At 36.3% G+C, this 26,098-nt stretch overlaps 1 protein-coding gene across 2 annotated transcripts in view; it reads left to right on the forward strand.

The window, feature by feature from the left end:
- Positions 1-21,559: 21,559 nt before the first annotated feature.
- Positions 21,560-26,098, forward strand: part of Gabra1 (gamma-aminobutyric acid type A receptor subunit alpha1) — a 55,295-nt gene continuing 50,756 nt past the window's right edge. The window contains exons 1-2 of one of the 2 annotated variants that reach the window (XM_048435994.3): positions 21,560-22,210; positions 24,562-24,650. In XM_048435994.3, coding sequence (XP_048291951.2) covers positions 24,577-24,650 — 74 coding nt within the window. In that variant the 5' untranslated portion in view covers positions 21,560-22,210; positions 24,562-24,576. The other variant, XM_048435995.3, reaches the window with a different exon arrangement.

A 26,098-nucleotide genomic window follows, 5' to 3' on the forward strand; every position in this document is an offset into this window, starting at 1 on the left:
AAGAACCTAGAGCTAATGGGACAAGCAGTGTTTTAGTTAATATAGTCTCTGTGCAGTTATTTTGGTTCTGGGCGGCAGGGACGATCAAGAGGCCTCCTCCTACCATACTTATATGTGGGTATAAAGATAAATGTCAAGATATGGTTTTAGATTATGGTGACTTAGTAAAGTGATCATTGTAGGTTCTTCTTCAATATTCATGCCTTCAAAGGGTCTATGTATTTGACTAGGTTTCCACTACCAGGCAATATTTCTGTCTTGTTGTTTGGGTCTTAAGTCCAATTATAAAACTGATGGTTACTGCTAAGGTATACATGCCAAGACTGCATCCTTGGGGTTATTGTGCCATGTTAGTGATTGTGGTTCATTGACATCATAGCTGGGTAAGAATTTTGATTACTTCTCCACTTTGGAAGTTTATATAGCACCTTCTTGTATCATGGCTGTTGCTCCTCAAGGAGAAGGTTTTTGGTCAGTTCCAAATCATAGCCATCTGGAACCTCTTTTTGAAACATGATTTCTTCAGCAGTAGAACTTTACCTTCCACTCTGGGGGACAACTAAAGGCAATAGCAATAGACTGTAATTGAATCATTCATTTTGAGGGACAATAGTAAAATAGATTTCTACATGGGTAAAACTATATGATCGGTTGAGAAACTTTTGAACTTTGAGAAAACCATCACTATGTTGCCAAATAGGACAGATAGATTCACCCTAGGATGTGAAAGCTTCAAATTCTTACTAAGATTGTATTTTTCTTACTATATGATATATTTTCTATTCTTTAAATTTCTCATATCTTTACATTTTTACTATGAGAATAAGAGATGCATCAGCCTTCCCATCCCTTTAGTAAACATACCTCAACCTTGCAAACTTCCACTTCATATATTCTATCTTTAAACAATGCAGAGCAATAGGCCTCCTCATATTTCTTTGTGAGTCTGTCATTATCATCTTCATCAAGAAATCATCTCTTGGATGACCAGAGAGCCAATTAACATGATCCTGAGCACAATTTGTATTTGCAGAGCCTCTAAAAATGGGCTTTAGAAAAGAAATGTGAAAAATGTCGATTTGATTAATTTAATTACTAAAGGTGAAACTTGGCAAAAATAAATATGGACCCTTCCCTGTAGTAGATTGACTCTTCTTTCTCCTGAGGCTAAGCTTTCCCATCCAAGAGCTCTCAGACACACACCCTGCTGTGATATAATGGGATCCTGAGAAACTGGGTTACTAAGTATTTCTAGAAACCTAAGGAAGATTCTTTCATCTTTTAACCAGCAGAGCCTCAAGTGAACATGGTGAAGGATTTTCTTTTTTCCTATTTGGAATCATATGTTCTCATTTCTTCTTTCCTTAAGAGAAATAGCTCCATAGAATTTTTTTACCTGACCTGGAAAAAAAAGAACTGAATTATGCAACATTTAGTTTCTAAACAAAAGACCTTTCAGTATTTGATATTGGACATTGGCTCAAATGATGTTTCTTTCTCTGGTTTGTGTTACATTAAAAACAAAACAAAATTTAAAAAAAAAGCAAACCAGAGTTATGCCTTCCACCAAAACCTCAAAAGGTAAATATGCCCTAGTTCACACTTCTACTCTATAGAGAGAATCAAAGCAGAACTCTAGCACAGAGTGCTTCTCTACAGGTAAGTGGTCCGGAAGTTCACTACTTACTAAAAAAGTTCAAGTTGGCATCAGAGAGCTCCAGTTAGTTTATGCTTCTTTGTGATTTTTAAATGTTTTTTAGCTGCTCTGGGATTTCAGCTACCCTATTTATGAAGTGCAGGCATTGAATTAAATGTTCCCTGAGAATCTCCATTTTTCTGCATATCACCTTACCTTCCTCCATTCATTCATTTGTTTGTTCATTCATTTGTTCCTTCCTTCCTTTTCTGTTTGTTTTATATGTAGCCTTGACTGTCCACAACTCCTTAGACCAGTTACAGATATCTGCCTGCCTCTGCTTCCTGAGTGTTAGGGTTAAAGGTGTGTGTCAACACTGCTTGGCGAATATCAGTATTTCAAGACAAATGGTATTTTATTGGTTCTATTAATTCTGTAACGCTCTTTTGGGATGCTTTCTTTATGGAATGGTATATACCCATATTCTTTAAAAAATGTTTTTTGAGTGCTTTAAAGACTAAGTTTCATGATTTTGTGCTCCTGTTTCTCTCTCTCTCTCTCTCTCTCTCTCTCCTTATGGAATATACCAAGATTGAGAATCCTGGTTCTATAACATTTTAATACTTAAATTGTGTTTTGTTGCTTTCTCAAATCCATTTTTTATGGAAATAATAATTTGAGAGCAGTAAAAGAGAAGACAGTTGAACCATGTCTTCTAATGTGCTTGTCTACTGCTTGTATTTTTATGCTCCAGGTAGTGAGTATCTAGTAAATCAGTAATGTTAATCCAGATGGAGGGTATCCAATTAACTACTGCAAATACCTTCTGTAAAAGGTGTACAACTCAAATAAGTAAAAATATACTTTTTATGAGCATGTAATTTTATATTTTAGAGTAATATATTCCTAATATAACTGTAGTTTCTTATTAAATGTCTATATATTAATATTACAAGATATGCAAATGCATTATGAAATATCACTTCCCAATTTCTTTGCTCAGTGCCTGACTTACTGCAGCAAGAATCGTGAAGCTTTCTGCCAATATTTGTATTGGGAGATAGCTCAAGAATTACTCTTTATAATATAATATAATATAATATAATATAATATAATATAATATGGACTTAAAGGAAACGTATTTTTAAAGGGTTAAAATCATTCACATCATTGTTTGGGCGCTTAGTTTTGCTGGGTAGTAGTGGCCCAGCACTCAAGATGTCTGTGAGTTCGAGGCCAGCCTGGTCTACAAGAGCTAGTTTCAGGGCAGGCTGCAAAGCTACAGAGAAACCCTGCTTTGAAAAACAAAACAAAACAAAGCAAAAAAAAAGGTTTAAAATCAGAGATAAGAGTCTTTACTAAGTCATATAGATGAGAGATAAAAGCAATATGAATGTATTTGGAAATGGTCTCTTCTCATAATGATTATTTTCTTTCAGAAATTCATTTGGCAAGGTAAGACTTGTAGTGTATAAATAATTGTAAAACCTGTGGTCAAGCACACAAAGACACCAGGAAAAGAGTGACTTCCTTTGAACACAGGACTGTATAGATTCTCACTGATGCTGTCATCATTTGTTCTGTAGTCTTAGAGACAGAACTTCAGAGAAAACGTCCTTGGCTTCTGCCATAATACTGAGTGTGCCGTGGAAAGTGCACAATCAGATGCTTCTCAGTAGCTGGAACAGCGGAACCTGGGAAAACGAGCCTTCCTGAATAAGGGCACAGAGTTGTACAGACTGTGATTTATTCTAGGATAGAGAGAGATCTGCAAAGTGGCAGAGAGATCACAAATTTGTTAGCATGGAAGTTAAAAAGTGTTAGTGTGAAGATGAGGTAAAACGAAAGCCAGACCTGCGTTCTCATGTGTCTAAAGAAAGCACAAATGGAGTTCCCGTAACTGACTTCCTCCAATAGGAGCTTTCTTCTATTGCTGAGTCTAAGATCCCTCAACTCATGACATAGTTGTTCCATGGAATGCTAATAAATACTCATGGTTCTTTTTTATTTAGTTCAGGAACTGACTGATGTACTGTTTGATCTTGACCTCTCTTAATTCATGTTCAGAATGTTGTTAGTTCTTTTTCCCCTCAGCTTAGTACTGATGTATATCCATTTCTAGGCAGTCTTACCTAATTTTCTCAAATAGCTCATCTTTTTCACCCTCTAACTTGGTTCCAAAATGTGTCATTCAATAAGGTAAATATTTTTACTTATTTTTTTTATTTCCATACCAACTCCAATTCCCCTTCCTCTTTCGCTTTCTCCTACCCATGTCACCATCCCCCTTCCCACCCCTAACCCACTCCTCAGAGGGGTAAATCCTCCCTTGGGGAGTCAATAAAGTCTAGCATAACAAGTTGATGCAGGACCAAGTCCCTCCCCCCATATCAAGCCTGAGCAAGGCATTCCACTATAAAGAACAGGCTCCAAAAAGTCAGTTTATGCATTTGGAATAAGTCCTGGTACCACTGGCAGCCCCCATCCAACAAATCAAAATCATCACCCAAATTCAGAGTCCCATGCAAGTTCCGTAGCTGTCCAGAGTTCATGAGCTCCCATAAGCTCGGGTCAAGCTGTCTCTATAGTTTCCCCATCATGATCTAGATCCCCCTTGCTCATGTGATCTCTCCTTTCTCTCTTTACCTGAATTCCAGGTGCTCAACCCAGAGCTTGGCTTAGGTCACTGTATTTGCTTCCATCAGTCACTGGATGCAGATTCTATGATGACAATCAAGATAGTCACTAATCTGATTACAGGGGAAGGCAGGATCAGGCATCCTCTCCGCTATTGCTAGGAGTCTTAGCTAGGCTCTTCCTTGTGGATTCCTAGCACAACGTTTTTTTCCTTTCCCTAAATCAATATATCTTTTTCATTGTTCTCCCTCTCTGTCCCTCCCCCAACTAGTCCTTCTTGACCCCTCATGTTCCCACCCCCATCCTTTCCCTTCTACCCCCACCTCCTAGTTTACTCAAGGGATCTTAACTATTTCCTGGGGCCCACATATGTGTCTCTCTTAGGGTCCTTCTTTTTACCTAGTTTCTCTGGGGTTGTGGATTGTAGCCTGATATCTCAATAAGGTAAATTTAATATTGCCTCTCCTTGCTCACAGCTTCTTAATTGGAATCATGCTGCTAAGAATATGTGGATCATTGTGATCATTATACAGTTAGGTTTTTGTCCATAGACAACTTTGTCCCAGGAACATATATTCTTTCAAGAGTGATGCACCTATATTCTGTAGATAAATATAGCAAAGGTGATGAAATTCTTGACAAACGATATATCTCTTTATTTTTACATTTTCTATCTAAGTTAGATTTCTCTTCTATTTAGAAAACGCCTACATGCCCCTCCCCAGCTATTCTTCTTTGGGTGAAGAGGCATGGTTGATTGGTAGTTAAAAATTAACCAGACTAGCTTAATATAAAAAAATTAGCTTTAATAAACAGAAGAAAAAAAAACTTACAAAACCAGGGTTCCAGCGATCTGAGAACGCAGAGGGCAAAGAGGAAGTGGCAAGCGTACTTCGATCATTTATTTTTTTTGTGTGGCCCCAGTGGAACACACCTTAAGCGGAATGTGATTGGCTGAGGTTCCCCATCATTTGGGGAAGCTTGCTTTCATGATATAGTCAATCTGTTCACTCTTTCATCTTCCCTGTATCTAGCACAACAGGGTAATGTCTTAACTATTTTGTGTATGTTCTTATTATTTGTGGTTTTTATTTGTGGCAGTGCTTTTCAGCATCAAATGATCTATACAATCTTTAGGAAGAATAAAATATCCAAAATATATCAGGTACTGTGACCAATTCTTGGTAAGTTACTAGAATCACTTACACACATGGTTTATATTCTTACTAAAATAGAGATGGAGGTATAATATACAGATGGAGGTATATCCAGTCTCATATGGCATTACCACAAAATCAGGTGAATTTTCATTTATTAATTTTCTATGCTAACTTGCGGGTTTTATTTCAAACATGAAAAAGTATCACATGGCTGTGGGCCTGTTTCAGCTCTACCATCAAAACAAGCTCCATACAAAAAATAAAATAAAACCCTGGTGGCAAAATTAATAAACCATGGGCCTGAGAACTGAATATACTAAGAACTAGAACCAGCACTTTTGAGTCTGGTTTTTAGTAGTTTGAGAAATGTAGAATTGGGAATTAATGTAATAACTTAGCTTATGCTTTTCCTCAAATAATGCAGATAACAAAAGCATAAAGAAAAATAAGGTAAGCCTTCTCAAACTATGAATTACCCCTTCTTTGAAGTAGCTCCACTTCCAGAGACACGAATTTCTTTACATTTCTTAGAAACAATTTAAAACAGCATTTTCTTCAGATGATTATTTTCCTAGTGTAAAAATGTGTCTGATCCTAAACACATTTGAAATTTCATTAGATTAAAATTTTTTTTTCAGGTAGTTGAAATCCTTTTGACTTTGAGCATTTACAAAGCAATCTATCCAAGACAATAATAATCCTTTTCTCTAATGATATTATTAGGAAACTCATTCTTTTTCTTTTCAATGGTCAGAGTCTCTGAACACGTGGGATAAAGTATGGGCTAACTATATCCTCATGGTGAATGATCAAGATAGGTACTTCTACCCATCTTATTATGTAGATCTGAAACATCTGTTCTCTTACAGCATCAACTGGAAGAATTTATATACAGTGTTTCAGACTCTATATAGAGCCACGCTTTTCAAACAATATAGCTAAAAGGCACCCATCATTTTGTCCCATTTCTGATCCTAACAATCTTTGTAATACTGCAATTCTGTATCTGCTGACGACAAAGCTGTCTACTGCATAAGGGAAGCGACATCTGCAGTGGGAAGATTCTGCCTTGGCATATGGCCTGCATATTGCACAATTATTCTCCCTGTGGGGACAAACCCTTGCAAGGTTCAAGCCTTGACATAGGCATTGGCTAGCTGGAAAATCTAAAGCAAAGAATTCACCTTTTGGCATGCTGATTCTTCATCTCTGAAAAGAGCATCAAAGGGAGTAACTTTGATGTTTGGAAAAATATTGCAGTGTTTATCACAGCTTTTGGAAGATAGATGCCCTTCAATAATATTTTTATTTTATTGTTTTCTCTTTTGTTTTCTTCCTTCTTTACTTCCTTGTTCTCCCCATCTTATCTTTAGATTCTTATTTTTAGTAATATTAAAATTATCTGAATTTTAATAGCAATAAGAATAGTAGTTGTGGTTGTACTTAGGTCCTGTTATCTATAGGTTACTAGATTAAGGAATCTTTGCTATTATTATTTTGAAATTTATGCATCTTTGTTTTGCATTGCCACTTTGCTCCTTATTTTTCAAATGTTTATGATATTAAACAGTTTTATCTTTCAAAAAATTATGAAGAGAGTAAGTTAATTAAACTTTGCAAAGGAAAAGAGACAGTATCTTTGCAATGTGACTGAATAGTCTACAATAAGATGAGACTCTTCCAGAATTAATTAATTCTCTGTCTCCTCCTTTCCTCTCCTTTCCTGGGATGTTCGTTCTATAACATCTTCACACAAGGGCAGAGCAATCATCAGTTGATAAAGATCTTCCATGATTCCTTTAATGAAAGGAGCTATCATCCACAACTGTCATTTTCTATTTTTCTCCCTATAATTTACTTTCATAGAATTTATATCTAGCTTGAGTAGATATTAAGGTATTTGACTTTTTCCCTTGTTTCATAATCTAGGGATGCATAAAAGAAGAGAGAAATTATCAAATTATTGTCCCGGTCAGTACTGAATTTCTGGTAATGAAAACAGTATCTACTCCATGGAAAATGTTCAGTAGATGGGGAAATCAATGCTAGGTGATCTGGTATCACATGTAGGTAAAGGATTTCTCAGGTTATCTTGTATGTCTTTTTCCTTAGTTAATTTGCTTCCTGTATCACTATCTTTATTTTCATTCGGTCAAAAACTGTGCTCTTCCTTATATCTCTTTCACGTTCATGGTTTATAAATTGCTACTGTTTCAAACATGCCAGCAGAAGAAATACAATTCCTAGGGCAAAGAAAGGATTTTGGTGTAAAATCAGCAGCCAGTAAGAATCAGCTTTGCTTCACTTCCCCTTCCCCCAGGTCTCACGAAGAGATAAGAGGAAGGCTAGACTGAACTCCACAAGTGCTAACCACAAGAGAGTAACCTCAATGGATTCCAGCTGTGATCTTTTATTTTAAACACAAAGCGAGTTTATATACTTTTCTCCAGAAGGAAATGCTATTCTGCCTTCTAAGGTGACAGGAAAACCTACTATTGGAAGAGAGATTGTCTTTATCTTGCAAGGAATTTATTACAAGCTCTCTGCAACAATCTAATCTGGCATAAAGGAAGGGCATGTCTCTCTTTATAAGACAACAAAAGTTGCAGATGCATTTAGAGGTTGCAACTCAATCAGTTCTACTAATTCTTAACTTCCAAACTAATGTCTGCAGTGCTCTTTTGGAGATAACCTTCTGTATGACTCATGAGAGCAATTGATTTCACCTGGCCACCAAGAAACTGCAGGTATTAAATAATAAGATACAAAGGCTCTAACTCCAAATGAAGACTTCTCATCAGCCTAAGTTGATGAGAACCACCTTTAAGTAGTATTAGTGGCTAGGCTAATGTTTCTCAGAGATGTCTCCCTTAACATACCAGTTAAGCCTCCTGGGTCTGTTCTGACAGATTTAGGGATATTAAATCACACCAGAGAAGTTAATCCATGTTTACACTAAAAATATCGTCATGTGTGAGTGACAGTTGTTGTTATTTTTAGAGATCAGAATTTCTTAAATCTGAATGGACTGGACTCCTTAACCTCTGGATCAAAAAATATGTTTCCCATAACAAATAATATAGTCAGAGTCGAAGTGCATGGGGTCAGAATGAGCAAAAAAGGCCTAGTTAAAAATTTAGGCATCAATACCCAAGCTGTCAAGTTTAAATCTTCTTGGCAAGACTCTGCTTTATACACATGGGTGGATGTAAGCTAAAATAGCCTTTTGATCAATGTTGGGATTAATATACAAAATATCATTACTCAATGAAGAAACAGAAGCCAGGAAACCACACATGATTTACCACCTATAGCACTGTCTTGTTTTTTACCTGTTGAATAAGATTGTCCTTAGGGAAAACATTCTTCATGGAGTGCAGCATTTACACAACTACTTTATGAACTCTTGAATGGTGGTAACATAAAGAGCTACCACCCTAAGGAAAAATATTCCAATGGCAAAGATCTATATTGAAGGTACTCACAGTGTCCTACAGCTTGAATTATTTGTATCTAACCCAGCAATTTAGGGATTTTGTTTTGTTTTGTTTTTGTTTTTTTTTTTTCTTTTTTAGACAGCGTCTCACTATGTATCTCTGACTGCCTTGGAACTTGGTATATAGGCGATGATAGACTCAAATTCATAAAGTTTGGCCCAGCTCTGTCTCTGCCCAGCTCTGTCTCCCATGTACTGGTGTGAATAGTGAGTGCCACCAAGTTCAACTCTTACTAACATTTTAGAAATTTTCATTAAATATCATAGACCAGACATTAGGCTAGGTAATTTATCTGAATTATGTTTTTATCCCTAAATTGTATTGTATAAAGCTATGCTTTCAACACAGAAAAAATAGTCATAGATAGGTAAGTGTATATTAACACCTTGCTGCGTTGTTACCTTCCTTTGAGCAATGACATTGGAGAAGTGACACTTTGTTTGAAAATGAAATAAACATTTACATCTCTATAAGCACTGAACTTATACATAACCTGTTTTGAAGTGATTAAAAACAAAGGAACTTATGGAGTTTAAACTTATTCTTCATTTTAAGGTCTGTTCTCTATGTGTGGGAATCAAACACACATGAGAGGAAAAGTCATCCTTGGTAGGAGTTTGGAGCTGATTGATTACATAATCCTTATGCAAAACCACAAAGCCAATCTTATGTGTCTTTCCATGTAAGAGATAAAAGGTGGTTGATTTAACAGTGACATTGGAGAGGAGTTGCCAAGTAAACGGACAGGGGAGTGGGCAAAGAACTCTGGTACCCATCATCATGACACTAACAGACTTAAGCATATATTCCCCAGGGTATTTACAAGCACAGAACAACTCCTTCTTTTGAAAAAAAAAAAGTGACTGTATATCACCACACAGGCAGTGCTGACAAAGTGATATGGTATTTATAGTACATGCTGGAGTGCATTTCTTACTCAAATATTTGGTCCATTGATTGACATTTTCATGCATTTGTTGTTGAATTTATGGGGACCTATAAGCGTGCTCTTTGGGGGAGTCACTGAGATGCTGAACTAAACCTATTTCTGAAGGGATGTGTTACTCCTGGATGACAAAGAAGTGAGTATGAGCTTCTAGCACCACGCAGCCACTTCCTCCTCAGCTTCCCAGGGTGTATGAAATCTCAGCAATTCTGAGAAGCCAGCTCTCCCTGGGTGATAATTATAACAAAACTGTCTTTGCAAAATGTTCAGACTTCTGGAATTTCAAATGAACTCTGGATGTCATTGAATTACTATGTTGGTATCCAGAAATCTAAATCACATTTTAATATTATTTTGCTGTTGTTTTTGTCTTTGAAAATTGAAAGAGATATATCCACTAACAGCATAGAAAGGGACAGATAAAAGCATGTGGTGTAGGCAGAGGGTGTGGGACGGGAGGAAGGGTTCAGTCCTTAAGTGCATGTCCTGCTCTCCCAGAGGATATAAGTTCAGTTCCCAGCGCCCACATGGAGGAACTCACAACACCAATAACTCCATAGTTATTTCATAACTAACTTCGGCGCCCGCTCTTTATCTTCATAGGTACATGCACTCACATGTACACATACCTACCAATCAACTCACCCACATATACACAAAGACACATATAAAAATTATCTTAAAAGTCAAATAGTAGTCCCTATATAACTATGGATAGTTTTAGGTATTAAAATGTATATTCCAGGCTTGGCAGAAGCACAATATTCCTGCCTTCATCTCAGATAAGTTGGGATAAAAGACAGGCATCATCATGATCCACTTAACTCATATATTATAGGTATTTTGTAAATTGACAATCATTATATTTGGATTTTTCCTTTTGAATAGCAATGCATTCATTGTATATACATTTTTCTTGCCAATGAATAAAGATTTACGTCTTTTGTAAAGTTCTACACAAAATTAGTGATGTAAATATATCCAAATATATTCAATAATTCTTCTATTTTTATGCATTTTGGATGCTCCCGTGATAGCTTTATATTAATATTCCACCTAGGTATATGCTTTCACATTTGAATTGTTTATTAAATAGGTTGCTGAAACTGGGTGCAGATTTTGATTTTTGAATGAATTGCCAAGGATGTTAACTTACTAACTTCCCACTAATATTAAGTGCCATTTACCACCGATTATTAGTCTTTTTTTATTTAGACAGCCTTGGCATCATATAGGCTCAGTTTGCTTTTCCATGACCACAGTTTCAATCAAATGCTTATTTCTGTGTTCAGTGAAAATGCAACAACTGCTCATTGTTTTATCATTTCCTGCACTGGATTTCTGTTCTTTTTAGTCCAAGTTTCTCTTTTTCTACCAGGAATCTGTTTTAATTTCTGGGTATAAAATAATTTTAGAGAGGTTACTTGGATTTGCCTTGGTTTGGTTCATTTTACCTTGTTACCTATATATCACTCCATGTATTATTTAATAAATAATGTCAGTTTGGAAAACTATTCATATAGAATCCAATTTATACAGGGTCTTTAATTTTAGAGTCTTCATTTCTTCATAGCTGTGCAAGCCTCCTTTAAAAATAGCTATTGAGTTCTAGTTAGCAAGGTCCATGCACATTTTTATATAAAACAGAATACATGCATGCTCATTTCCCCTGCCTAAAACATTTTTGATATTGCTCATATCACTTTCTTCAGTAAACTTCTTGATCCACTTTGATTCTTAATAAAAATCAAACTAAACAGAGCATTGAATTTTTATATGAATGATGTTGTGAATACTCTAAAGCAATAAATATCTATGCATATATAAATTCTGCCAAGGGTCACCAGAAAGTGATGCTATGGGCCTTATGATGATATGTTTTTGTAAAGTGTGGGAATAAGAAGAGAAATCTCAAATTTAGCATTAGATTTGGAAGCTGGATATAAAGCAATGATCTATACAAAGGAAACTACTGAAATCTTTCTACACAAAATTGATATACATACTTTAAATTATCTTTGTTGAAATGTTTTTGCATTTATATAGATTTTTTATAAATATTTGACATCATATACTCTGAAAATTATTTTTAGTTATAGAATAATGCTTTGTATAGGATCAAATTTAAAATGATATTTTAAAAGGAAAGTTTGTCTTGAAAATGATCTGATTCATGAACATTTTTATTGGGTTTAAAAAGCATTCAGTGCTTAACTTTGGGTCTCACACTCTTCATTTTCTGAGACTTTACGTGCTGGCACAAAGAAAATACTGGTCTACCTTCTGTTGTAGTCTGATGGTTGCTGTTATTTGTTACTTTTACTTTCCCTGTCTTGTGACATATTGTTTAGAGTCAATTTTTAATTTGGTTTTAGGAAATATGAGCAATAGTAGCCACACTTTACAGGGCATCCTTTGAAGTCCGTGGAATCTTCTCTGAGCATGTGCATACAATGTTTGGAAGCCAGGCTGATACTTGGGTTCCCTTAAGCTTTTGACAAAGGCTTTCAGAACCTTGTCTGACCTTCACCAGCCATGTTCCTCCAAGCCACAGGGCAATTCTACAAAACTCGATGACTTGTTTGGGAGCTTGACAAAAATTTCTCCAGGCAGTGAAGTCATGATTTAAACATATGGCTGTCAGACTAACTTAGGACAGTTCAATCTGTAAAATAGCTAGTTTTCCTAGAGGTATGAAGTCTCAAGGTCATTAGGAGAGGAACAAAAGTGTTTCAACATGGTTCAAAGGCCTAATGATGAAAAACACGAAACAGCAGTCTAGCCAAGCTGCTTTTCAGACACCCTTTCTGTATTCTGTCTTCATTCTGCCTTAACAGATGAGAAGACGACAGACATGCCTAAGTTTATATTAGTATACATAAAGACGTGTAAACCAGAATAAAAATTGCTTTATTTCCAGTATAACAGTTGATATTTGTGTTTAATTTCAGTTTCAAGTCATTGATAAGTTTTACTTAATTCAACATAGAGAGAATTTCCTTGCTACAACATTTCCAAAGATTAAATAACAATATGAGAACTCCAAAATAGCATTCCAGATTCTTAGTTCTATTTAGCAAAAGTGGCCTTTCAGTTTCTGAGTTTACTAAGTTCAGTCTAAGTGCCTTGTCTTGCAGTGTCCCTTCTGGACTTTGGTGAATTGCTGCTCACTTGACAAATATCTCTCCCAACTGTTAGACAAAGAACCAACAGGAGCAGATTATATCTCTCACACTATGGTTAATTTATCATTTCATGTCCCTGATGTGAGAGTCCCCTCTGTGCGTTGCTTTTATTGGTTAATGAATAAAGAAACTGCCTTGGCCTGATAGGGCAGAATTTAGGTAAGTGGAGAAGACAGACCTGAATTCTGGGAAGGAGAAAGCAGAGTCAGAGAGATGCCATGGAGCCACCAGAAACAGATGCTGGGAATTTTACCTGGTAAGCCACTGCCACATGGCGATACACAGATTAATAGAAATGGGTTAACTTAAGATGTAAGAATTAGCCAATAAGAAACTAGTGCAATTGGGTCAAGCAATGATTTCATTAATACAGTTTCTGTGTGGTTATTTTGGGACTAAGCTAGCCAGGTGGCCAGGACAAACAAGTGGCCCTCCCTCCAACATGTCTTTTATCTTAATTTCATGTTATTGATTCCAATATAAAGCATTCTACTTGTCCCTTAACCTCAGTTGTCTTGTTGGCAAAATAGTTGAGTAGAAACTGGGTGGAGAAAGCATATTTTACTTCCTGTTGTGGAGTTATTTGTAGAGTTATTTGTAGAGTTATTTGTTGTGGAGTTATTGGTTATATTCATAACCAATGAAAATAACACAATAGACAGATAACCCTCCTCCATCAGTTATTGTTTCGTTTTGCTATATTTTTAACCTTAAGCGTTTTATATAGATGTCTGACCACGCACTGAGTCCAGTGTCTCTGCAATAATGAATTCACTATTCATGCAAAGGCCAAACATCTCTTGCTTCTGTCTACACTACATGATGAATAAAACCAAATAGTCAGTTTGATATTTGTGGACTCTGCATATTCCAGTTCAACTGCAAAGCCTCTGCTGGTTGGATCACCACTTCTGCAAACTTATTTTCAATATTGGAAATCTGATAAACAACCTAGAAAATGTTACTTTCTATAAGATGGCAAACATTTCAAAAACAGTGGTAGCAAAAAGCATAGCCAACAATTGTTAGCATTGTTTAAATATCCAAATGACTTTGCAGATATTTACTCATAAATATTTCATGCAAGATGAAAATATGAATCTCGTGTTTCAAATAAGAAAACTGAAGTTAAGAGAAGCAATCAAAGAACAAATAAGTCACAGAGAAAAGAAGAAAGGAGGAAAGAGAAAGAAACAAAGAAGAATGGAAGAAAGGATAGAAGGAAGGACATAAGAAAGGATATACCTGACTCAAAATTTTTTCCTAAATTTATACAAGACTATTTCAATAAACAAAATAGTCCTAACCTTATTTCTTTGTAAATAGCTAACGATTTGTGATAAAAATTGTTCATCATAACCTTATTCGAAGATTAAGTGAAAGGGATTTACAATCACAGTTTTGATATTACAGGGTTGAAAACAATGAATCCAGCACTCTCTGCTTGAGAAAGTTCTGTACATTTTTGGATACTAGTTTCTTTATCTGTGGATAGTGCTATTATAAAAATATAATTGAAGTTTATATGGAACAAGACCTTAATACAATACCTGATATGCTATTGCTTCTAAAGAAGGATGAGTTTTCATGTCTATGAGATAAGAAACTATTGTTTTGAGACTCAACTATCCTTTTTGTAAAGGCAATTTGAGAATGGTCTACCTTCTCAGAATCAGAATGCTGCGTGTGAGTGAAGGCACACAGCAAGTCCGTTGAACTGCTCTCAAAATTTCACCTCTTGTGTTCAAGGGCTATCATCTTCACAAGCAGTTAAAGTATGTTGCAAAAAAATATATTAGAAACAACGTTTTCTGGGAACAACAGAGGAGTGTATGTGTGAACTCACAATGGTAAGTCAGGATCCATAAGATATGGGCAAACTCAAGCTAGAAAAAACAAATTCTTGCATCAGAAAGTGTTGGTTATAAAGCCCCACTGATAGTTAAGGAGCTACAGTTGAATGATGTATGCCTTGGAATTGGGATGGGGAATTCTTTTTCTCTAAGAGTGCGGTTTCAGGTAAATTGACCACACAACCAAAATAATATAGGTAACCCTAATTAGGCTCAGCTCATTAAAAAACATAATGAAGTGACTGGGAAGATGACTCAACAGTTAAGAGCACTTGCTGCTCTTGCAGATGAGCTGAGTTTGTTGTCAGTACCCACATGTCAGCTCACAAACATTTGCTATTCCAGGACATCCAACGTTCTCTTCTCATCTCTAATATCACAAAATTTCCTGATTATGGAAAAAGTATGGATGTGGATCTGGGGTGAGCTGGAGGAAATTGGGTAAATATGATCAAAATACAACATGTGAAATTCTCAAAGAATTAATAACATTTATGTCTTCATTTATCATCTAGATTATTTTGTCTTAAATGAGCTTCAAATATATGCTTTCTGAGTTTCTGGTGTGTGTGTGTATGTATATTTGTGTATTTGTGTGTGTATGTTATGACCTAGAACAGTGCTTTTTGGGCGAAACCCAAAATTACCCTGATGAATTGTTTGTAGTATTATGATTGTTTCACAGATAATTATACAAAAGTGATTGTCACTCATATATGATGCTCTTAAACTTCTTCATACCTCTATTCAAGCTTTAATATATGTATATATACATACATGTATGTGCACATATATCTATTCAAAATGTATGTAAAATACACTCATATATATAAATACATATTATATATGTGTAAGAAAGAGACAGAAGAAAGACATACAAAGAGTTTATATACATATATTTATATATGAACATATAAGATCTACATGGATACACATATATGCATTTACACACTTAGAGAGGAACAGAGAGACATTGTACTCTTATCTAAAGAAGCATTTTTATAAATTGCATTATAAGCGATGTGGGAAATGAGTTTAGGTTAAAGATCTTGATTTGTATGGATGCAAATTATAGTAAATACAATCTAGTTTCCACATTTAATACAGGTTTTACTTATGTTTGGATGTATTTATGTACAATACACATGCATCTACATCTCCACACTCGCTTTTATTTCATTCCACAAAGCACAATTATGGTAAACATCAAAAACTGAGAGCTGTTGAACAGATGGGGCATTAGTGTCTTAATTCTTGATCTTTGTTCCCACAAATCCTTTCGTTTCATATCCTTTCCACAAATCCTGCGACCATTCAGGGCATGACGAATAGGTTTTCAAATGTTCCTATAATGTTCGTGTCATTTTTGTGTGTGGTATGTTTCTAAACAAATACAAAAATGCAGATGTCCAATGGGATAATGAGAACACATTAAAGTCTTGAAATCCTATAAGCCAGATGTATCATAATCCTACCAGAATATTCTACATAAAGTAAGTGCAGCTTCTGAGTACCAGCTTGTCTATTGTTTTGCTATTATTTTTGGTAAATAAGCTATCTAAATTTTTTCCTAGATAGTAAACACTTACTATATGTTGCTAATTGAGTATTTATTCATCCCATTTGTCTAACAAAAAATAGAGAAAGATGTACTGACAGTTAAAATGTTTGCTTTGTACCTATCCATGTATTTCAGATCTATCAAACAAAATGCATACACATATTTAATACTTTAATTCTGCTCTACAGATAACATGTTTCTTCATTCAGGCTATTTAGCATGTGTTTGAGGTTACATTTTAAAATACATTACACAGTGAATATTTGAACAGCTGTCGGTTTTCATACCTTCTTTCTTACTTTTCTCATTTTGTTCAAATTGCCAAGTGAATGTACAAAGCTGAAAACCCTTCTTCATGGTTTGGGCAATATGAAAACTTTATTTCTTTTTAAATAAATAAAATCACGTCTTGCTGTCAGCTTACAGTTTATTCAATTCTAAAGAAATCTGAATTTATTTACTCGAGTGGATGGATTTGACATCTGTGAAACGTCTTTTAAAGAAAATGGGTGAATCCAGGTTACTGTGAGTTGCTGTACTGAAAATTACCAGCAGAGAAAACCTCAAGAGTGTCCTACTTAAATAACTATTCAATTGCTCTTGTACATGTTTATATGTTATTTTTTATCATAAAGAAGAAAAAGTGTTTTCAGTTCATCCCTGGGAGAATCTATGTTTGTGTGAAGTGGCTGTGGATGAATCACGTGCTGTGAGGTTTCTGTAAGGCCTCATCTTCTCTTCAAGATTTTGCTTTTGAAGCTATGCAAAATAACCTATAGATAAGAAGAATTCATTAAGAGCAATTAGTTTTGTCAGAACACCCCATGTATAAGAACATAGTCCAGAGTTAAGATGGCATGGGAGTTAGATTCTCCCAGTACCTTGTGTGATGACCTCTCTTTCGGAATTTTAGTCTCATATAAAAGTGAATATTCACCCTAGTACTATGAGTTATTTGACCAGTCTTTTAAAATGTGTACTAAGTTCCTGTAAATGGATGTTATTTATAATAAGGGATATAATGAAAACTGTGTATTTATTAGATACAATTTATGTTTCAAACAATAAAGTCAAACGAGATATATATTTTCCCATGCAATGTCACAATTCAAGGTATTATCTTGAGTTAGTGTTATCTCCCACTAGAATATTTGAAGAACTTTGGAAATAGACCTATCTTATATATAAATATATGACTTGTGTGTGTATACACATATTCATACATATACATGCATACATATGTGTGTGTATATACACATACATATATACGATTTATGCATTTATGTACTTATAAGTATTTATTTCCTTTGCAAATAATTTGGGAAATGATGTAATTCTTTTTTTGTTCTTGCTATTTTTCAAGACAGGATTTCCTCTGTACCTCTGGAGCCTTTCCTGGAACTCACTTTGTAGACCAGGCTGGCCTTGAACTCAGGGAGATTCTCCAGTCTCTGCCTCGTGAGTGTTGAGATTTATCGTAGGTGCCACCACCACCTACCTGAAAAATGATGCAACATTATTGTAGGAGTGACCATTTTATGCCATCAGCTTGTAAGACACGCATGAGTCAAATGAAAAAGTAAGTGACCTTTTTATTTTTTATTTTTAACATTATATTTACATGTCCCTTAATATCTGCAATTATTAAGTCATGCTTCTAATCTGGAAAAAGTACTGTCTTTGATGACAAATGTATCTCAAAGAAAGTACAAAAGCATCCTTTCTTATAAATTCCATTTGTTTTATTTCAGTATCAATTATACAATAAAGAATATGTTATACAATGTATTTATAGGATTCAATAGATATGGTCATCTGTGTTATATACTATGGGTATTAGTAAGTTTAGAAATATTGCATGTTTTTTAATTTATGTATAGGTAAATATAGATATTAAAATACATTTATATTTAGTGTTATGTATTATTAGCCATACTTTAAAGTATGCTAATATTTAAAATTATTTTCAGCACACATGTATCTGAGCCATCACACTGTCTTTTTAAAAGTAATTTTTTTCAGGTTTCAACTACAGCTGATTTTTTTTACTTATATTTTATCCTCACCTGAAATTATTTTGTAAATGTGAAAAAAAGGTAACTGAATAAATGAGAACACTCATTATTTTGCTCTCATTTTCTACACATTTAGTTGAGCAAGTAAAAGAAGTTTTCTATTGAGTAGAAGCCCAACTATTTCAATTAGGTCAGGACTTTCTGCTGCTTAATAATGACAGAAAAAGCAATGTGGACATGACTATATCACTGGAGGTAAAGCTCTCTGGTTTCCTCAGGATCTCTGCTCCTGGGTTTGACCTCATATCCCTCATGCTAAGAACTGGTAGCCATTAAGAGGTTCTTGGCCACTGACTTCATACGACAGAGGGAAGACAAGAAATCTGAAATAAAAAGGAAAATAAGTGCTATTTCACAACACCTAGATCTTCAAAATAAAGACTCTTGTTATGAACAAACACACTCTTACTCTCCTATCTTCCTTTAGCTTTTAAAAGTAGGTATTTTGAAATAAAAATGTTCATTGATATCAGAGGGAAGCATTGTGACTGGCATCCATGGTCAAGCAGAAACATCAGACAAATGGAAAGGGGCGTTTGTTTGAACACATGCCTCACAGTAAAAAAGCAATGACTTGAAAGTCATTGAACAAGTGGGTGAACTTTGGAGTTCTAAGATTCTATTTCCATTCTAGAATTGATAAATCATGATCCATGTGACCTTGGGCACAGATTTTGATCTCTTTAAGACACAGGTATTGAAAGATTTGTAAATTGGGTATATTAAGGTTTGTTTTAAGAATAGAATTGAATGAGTTATGCTAAACATTCAGGACATAAATATGAAGTAAACACTTAGAAATGTTAGACATCATGATTTATGCTACTTTAATAGCTTATCACATACATTCAGTTTGGAAGGATTTATTCCAGATGTAACAGAAAAAGTATAGTGCCATCAACTGTCTTAAAGAATTAATGTAATAAGACAATATAAAATAAATCTCTTTCTTTTTATTATTTTTGTGTTTTATTATCTAAAAATATGGCAATATATTAATATCTCAGATAGAAAACTATAAAAAACATTCATACTTTAGAATTCTGATTATTGTTTTTGGAGTTATGAAGTTAGAAATATTTTAAATGCATATATCTTATTCAATAAAAGCACAGGTGCCCTAAAACAAATGTATATGTACTACAAAGTTAATTCAATGTATGTGTAGATGTGCTTAGCAAAACCAAGATTGTATCCATGGTTATGATGTAATATATTCTACTTCGCTTTTTATTTTAAGGGACATTTCCATTTCAGCATTCACAGTACAGCTCCAAAATTATTTGTGTGTATTTCCTTTTAGTGTGTGGAAATGCTGTATAATTGCACCCAGTTGTTGCTGAGCATAGAGCAGTATGTGAGCGGAATTGTTCAAAAACTCTTTTGCTGAAATGGTAACATTTCAGGGCTAATGTTTGCAAATTATAATCAGTAGAGATCTGGGTGTATGACATTAGATATAAGAGCTAAAGGTTTCCTCAATTTGTTGAGAAATGTTAAAGGAGCTACAATAATTCAAACAGGAGAAGAAAATACTTTAAAAATAAAACATTTTTATGGCTATTGACATTTTTTCCAAAGACACTGAAACTATGAAATATTGTGTATTATGGAAATATAAGAAGGTATTTTATTACTTGGGGTTGCTTTACAAACTGCTCAATGAATATGTAAATTTATTGATAAATAAATGGGTCTATGTCACACAAGGGAACTATCTTGGTCTTCAGTGTCTAAGAGTGTGTCGTTGTTTGTTATCTGCTCCACGGGCCACTAGCTACTGTTTAAAAAGCAACACAGGCTTCAAACCTACCTTCCAAATGTTTATCTCTAAGACTCGTTGCTAGTAAATTAACCCCCCAAAAGAGAAGAGAGTTACATATGAATGTGATCTTCCATTCTGTAGGCCACATCATTGCAACTGCCTAGCTTCAGTTTTAATCTTACAAGCTGATTTCCTTGCAGCAGAAGTCAGGAACACTTGTAGAATACTAAACACAAAAGGGTTTGGGGTCGGCTAATTAGTTTTTCCTTTTTATATTCTTTTGGATAGCAATTGGCCTCTATTTCTAATTTTTTTCTCCCCGGGAAATACACCGGTAGAAAATGGCCAGCGGGCTTACCAACACTCATACTTCATCCACCAGAAGTATACTCGTATTTCAGCACGTCTTTCCTGTGGTATTAAAGTGCTGAAAGAAAGCTCCTGGCAGCGCTGGGCTTGTCTACCAGCGCCCCCAGGAAGATAGCACCCATGACCTGAGATATAGTCATTCACAAAACCTGAACAAGGAATTACAGTCATCGCTCATTCCCTGAAAATTCAGTTAGGAAGATGTCGAACACACATACACACACACACACACACACACACACACACCCCGAGTGTATAATTATCTGTAGGTGGAGAAGGTGGAGAACTCCTAGGGAAGGTAATAAAAGAGGGCAAAGAAGAAGAAGAAGAAAAAAAAAAACCCTTGTACTTTTTCTTTTTTCCTGACTTCTAAACATCCATCCTCTCTCCCATTTTTCTGATCCGAGAAGGATGGAGTTCACGGCAAAGGCATGTTTCTGGAAATGGAGATATGCCTCTCCAACCCAAAAATGATTTATGTAAAGTTAAACATTCGGAAACCCAGTAAAAATCCAGAGTTAAGGGCATCTGTGCTTTCTTCTCGACAACTCACACAGACAAAGGTTAAAAACCCGGTTCTGAAGCCTGTCTGGCTGTCCTCTATGCTACAGATGAAAGGCAGGGTGCAAAGCGCTCAGAACCTAAGAAAGTACGAAGGACTCTAAAGCCAGGGGCCCATTCCCTAGCGGGCAGGGTTCTTCCCTGCTGTCCCCCACCGTCCCTGGCTCTGCAACATGCTGCGATTTCGACATATGTGTGGGAGTGTTCAAGGGTGAACAAGTCGAGAGGACAGAGCGCTCCCCACACGTGTCAGCCTGCCTCTCCCCGCTTCATAGCTTGCGTTCATTCATATGGATGCAGTGGTTAAATATTTGATCAGGGGTAGCAGAGTTACAAGGATCGGTTGTGCTTTAATGAGCACACCTTGGAATAGTGAACAAGAGAGAAGAGATCCTAAGTGTAGTCCCCATGTCTAACCCTTTCTCCCCTTCCCTCCCCCATCCCAGTACCACCTCCTACCCACCAAAATAAAGGAATGCTTGCAGCAGATTGAAGAAAGATTTGAGTCGGGAGCTACAGAGAAAGGGATTAGGGCCAGAGCGGTGCAAGTTAAATTGCGCTGCATATAAAAAAAAAAAAAAAAAAATGGGCGGATTGGTGTCCAGATCCAGTGGCTGGTACCACCTTCCTTTCTAAAATAAAATCTCTCTGGCATGAAGTCACCGCCTATTTCACATCCGGTTTGCGCTGGGACGTATTACTACTGTCTTGGTACAGAGAAATCTTTTGTTGTATAGCTGCAGATTGGATATTGGGAAGCAAATTTGGGTATGAAATCTCCAGTGCAGGAGCACGCAGTGTCCATGATGGCTCAGACCGAGTGAGTGAGCGCGGCGCGAGGACGCCCTCCGCCCGGCGCGCCCGCGCTCGCTCGCACACTCGCGCAGCTCCGGCTCACCGCGATCCTCTCTCCCACACTTTTCTCCCTGGTCTGGAGCAATCCGGTGCCCAGAGGGGGCCCCGAGGTAAGTGAGACTTCGGACCGCGAACACTCAGAGCTCTCAGCGTGCCTTGTCGTAGCTGGAGAGGCTGGGATGCTCTAGAGGGGAAGAGAGCAGGAGCCAGCAGGACAGGAGCTGAAGCTGGGAGCAGGTAGAAACAAGGAATGTTTTTCTTTCAGGGTGAAAACTGCAGCGATATCGGAGCAGGATTTTCTCTCTTCCTTCTCTTCTCTCTGAGGCAGATTTGAATGTACCCTGAGGGGTGGGTGGTGACATGCTGTTTTGATTCTTTTTTTTTTTTTTTTTTTTTTTCTGGCCAAGGGGAGCTGGGGTGAGTTGGGGAGGGGCGCTGGGATTTGCCATCAGCTGAAGTTAAGAGGCTACAACAGAAAACCTGTCACCCTCTTCCATCCTAAGGAAGACTCGCTCACCCTGCTGGAACACTTCCCTTCTCCCCTATCCAGAGCCCGCGGCTGAAATGCCCTCTGATGTAGGGGTCTCTCTCATTTCGGGGAATGAGAAGCTGAACTTACTCGATCTGGGTGACAGGGGAGGTGGGTAGTGGAGCATGTGTCTGGCTAGGGGTAGCCTGGAGGTGGAGATGGGTAAGGAGACAGCTCCGTGCTCTCTTTTCAACTATTATGTTTGTATTCGCAAGAAACTTTCTTCCTCCACAACTGAAGTGCCAGGGCAGGGTTGTTTTCCTCCAAATATCAGAGGAGTGCAAAAGCTATGGTGTCTGAGCTTGGGGTTCTGTTTCCTTCTCCCCTTTAGGACTTTCTCCCTTTTCTAGAATCAATGGGAATTAATAGGGCCAAGAGAAGATATTTTGCTACTCAGAACAGATGTTAATTTTCTTTAGAAAGGGTGGATAATCATTGTGTGATTTGGATCCAATATTTTAACTTAATGATATTTATCCAAGATGTCTTGTCATGTTTTACTCCTATGTGTCAAACGCAGCCACCGAATGAAGAGAAAGCTATGATGAAGCTCACAGTTCTTAGCTACATCATTTCGCTCAGAATCAATTCTGGCTCCTTACTTACATGCCTGTTTGTGAGGGGTTTTACTGGTTGGAAGGATCCCGGAGAGTATGGAGAGCATTTTGTTGATGTGTTTAAAGGCATACCACATGGACCTACAGAATGCTCAATGTGAAAAATAGGTTTTATAATGCTTCCATATATTCATCCCTGATTCTACTAAAGAGTTAAGATTCAGGAAAGTAGCAAAATAAAATACATGTGATAGTTTTCGTTGTAGGACTGGAATTAATTTCAGTGCATTTAAGTAACTCTATCTGCTTAACCAGGTAGTGCTCAGGGCATCAAAATATGGCTTAATAATTATGTATATATGCACGCATAATTATATGAATACATACAAGACACATATATTTTCTTCTAAGTGCTTCATTCTATACTCCTATTTTCTTGCATTACCCCTCTAACACAACCAAATTCAGCAATCAGTTAATGATTGATGGTACTTTACCTAAGTGAGAATAAATATCCCCTTCTTTTCATGCAAAGCAAACCACTTAAGCTTCCATCTGTTGGAGATGAAGCATTTTCTAGCAGCAACCTGGAAGAAATCAGAGAATACATGCAAGATATGTGTGGGTATGTTTGTACGCATTGATGTGTGTGTGTGTGTGTGTGTGTGTGTGTGTGTGTGTGTGGAGAGAGAGAGAGAGAGAGAGAGAGAGAGAGAGAGAGCACATGGCTTGACTATAAAGTGTATCTTTTAGCTTCATGGAAACATTAGTGAGTATATTTAACAGCCACAGAGCAGAAGCACGACTTTGGCATTCAACAGTGTGTTTCCAATGTTTTTCTTTTATAAAAAGGTGAATGCAGTTGCTTCTGAAATCAAGGTACAGAGACGTAGTCAGTCAACAGGAGGTGTTAACCTATCACATCCCACCTACCCGCATGCTCTCCTGACAGAGACACCAAGCTTAAACCTTTCAATACAGATTCGGCCACAGGGACCCAAATCACAAAGGTCAAATTTTTCAGATGATAAACAACAACAGAAAGGAATAAGGCAGCAAGTAATGGAAATTTAAAAGCTATTTTAGAAACCAACTCACAGCTTTTGTGTTGAGCAATACTGTCACCTAAAAGCATTTCAACTTGTATTCTTTTACAGGATAAACTAAAACACTGATATATTTTTGAATGAAGGGATGGTAAGGAAGGTGGAGAGTGGATGGTCCAGGCTCCCATTGCTTCCAATGAGGTGTCATATTCCAGTGAGGTCATTTCCTGACTTCAAAGCATCCATCTGAACTGCCTCAGTCAGCCCTAGTGGTTATAACCTGATGTTTCTTGCAAGACACATTGATCTCTACTTATTCCACTTTTCAGTTGCACAAGTTCGTGATGAAGAAAAGTCCGGGTCTCTCTGACTATCTTTGGGCCTGGACCCTCATTCTCAGCACTCTATCAGGAAGAAGGTGGGGGCATTTTATCTTAAATCTGCATGACAATTTCTGTAATTTTACATTTATTCCATCAGGGGGAAGAAAATTGTCCATGGCTGAATTCATGACTAAGGGAATTGAGATAACTTAACTGCAACAGAAATTCAGCTAAGATTAAAGAATAGACTAGGACACGAAAAGAACTTTCTTATTAGGATGCTCACTAGAGTACACTTAAGAAGCTTCTTTAGACTAGGAAATATCCGAGTTCAACTTTTAAGGCTGAAATTGAACTTTGCAGTTTTCATTTTTAACTGAACAAAGCCTGTAGTTTCCTAATTTACAAAAAAGTTACTGGATTAATTTCTGCATGCCTTATAAACATTAATTAATTAAGTAAATTAATTTTCCGACAAGAAAATTTCTAATCATTTGCAAAAATCATAGAGTAAGCTGTAAAAACATGAGAGTAGAAAGTTAAAATAATATTTATAACTTGAATATCATGTCTATGAACATGTTCATATTGTATTATAAGCCAAGATTGATAAACCAACTGTACCCAGATGAATATTTCAAAATACTAGATAAAAATTAAACTGTTCTAATCAAGTCTATGTACTAGGAAGACATGATGTGAATAGATTTCAGTAAGATAAACTAACAAATATATTTTCCAATTAACCAATCAAGAACATGAGATACCGTATTAGCAAATGACCAAATAGTTTATATTGTCCTTTATCTACCTTAATTGCTTTTGATTAATCTATTCTTGTGCCTCATTGGAAGGTTCTCATCAATATCCTAAAATTCTGAACTCCTTGAAATGTAATAGGGAGTGAATACGAGTCAAAGTCAGGGGTATGAAGTCTTGGAAAGGTAGAGGTTTCTGAGAAATGGTTTTCAATGAGATCCTGACTGTGCTACATTTTAGCCTTATCATGTAAATAAATATCAGATGGTACTTGTATCAGATATACTGTCAAATACTTTTATTTTGAGAAGTTAAGTGAGAACTGAATTCTGAAAAAATATATGAAGTGTTACTATTATAATGACCTGTAGGTGGAGTTAGTGCACAGTGTTTTATTACGGAGTGGTTCATATGGAATCAAAAGCAGGTTTAGTAACTGACATTTCTCTTCCAAATGCATATTAAGTTTTGGGCACTCTACATTGGTATTAGTATTTATATCCCTCCCCCCCAAAAATCATCCTAATCTTTTTCCTAGGGTTCTTCTGTGTCAGTTGTAACTTTATATATGGAATTAGAAGTCAGCTTGTAGAGGAGCCTGATTACAAAATCATAATAAAAGAAGATTTCCATTCTGAGTAGGCTAGCAGGACTGGTGTTGCTGGGGAGAGGGTTGATCTCTTTGGTATTTGCATTCCAACGCTAACAATTGTTGAAAGCAAGACTTATAAGCTGAACAGATTTCTTGCATTTTACATCAGCTCTGCAAACACGGGGAGCCCAG

Source organism: Myodes glareolus, chromosome 9, assembly GCF_982192425.1.
Source record: "Myodes glareolus chromosome 9, mMyoGla1.1, whole genome shotgun sequence".
Lineage (NCBI taxonomy): Eukaryota > Metazoa > Chordata > Mammalia > Rodentia > Cricetidae > Myodes > Myodes glareolus.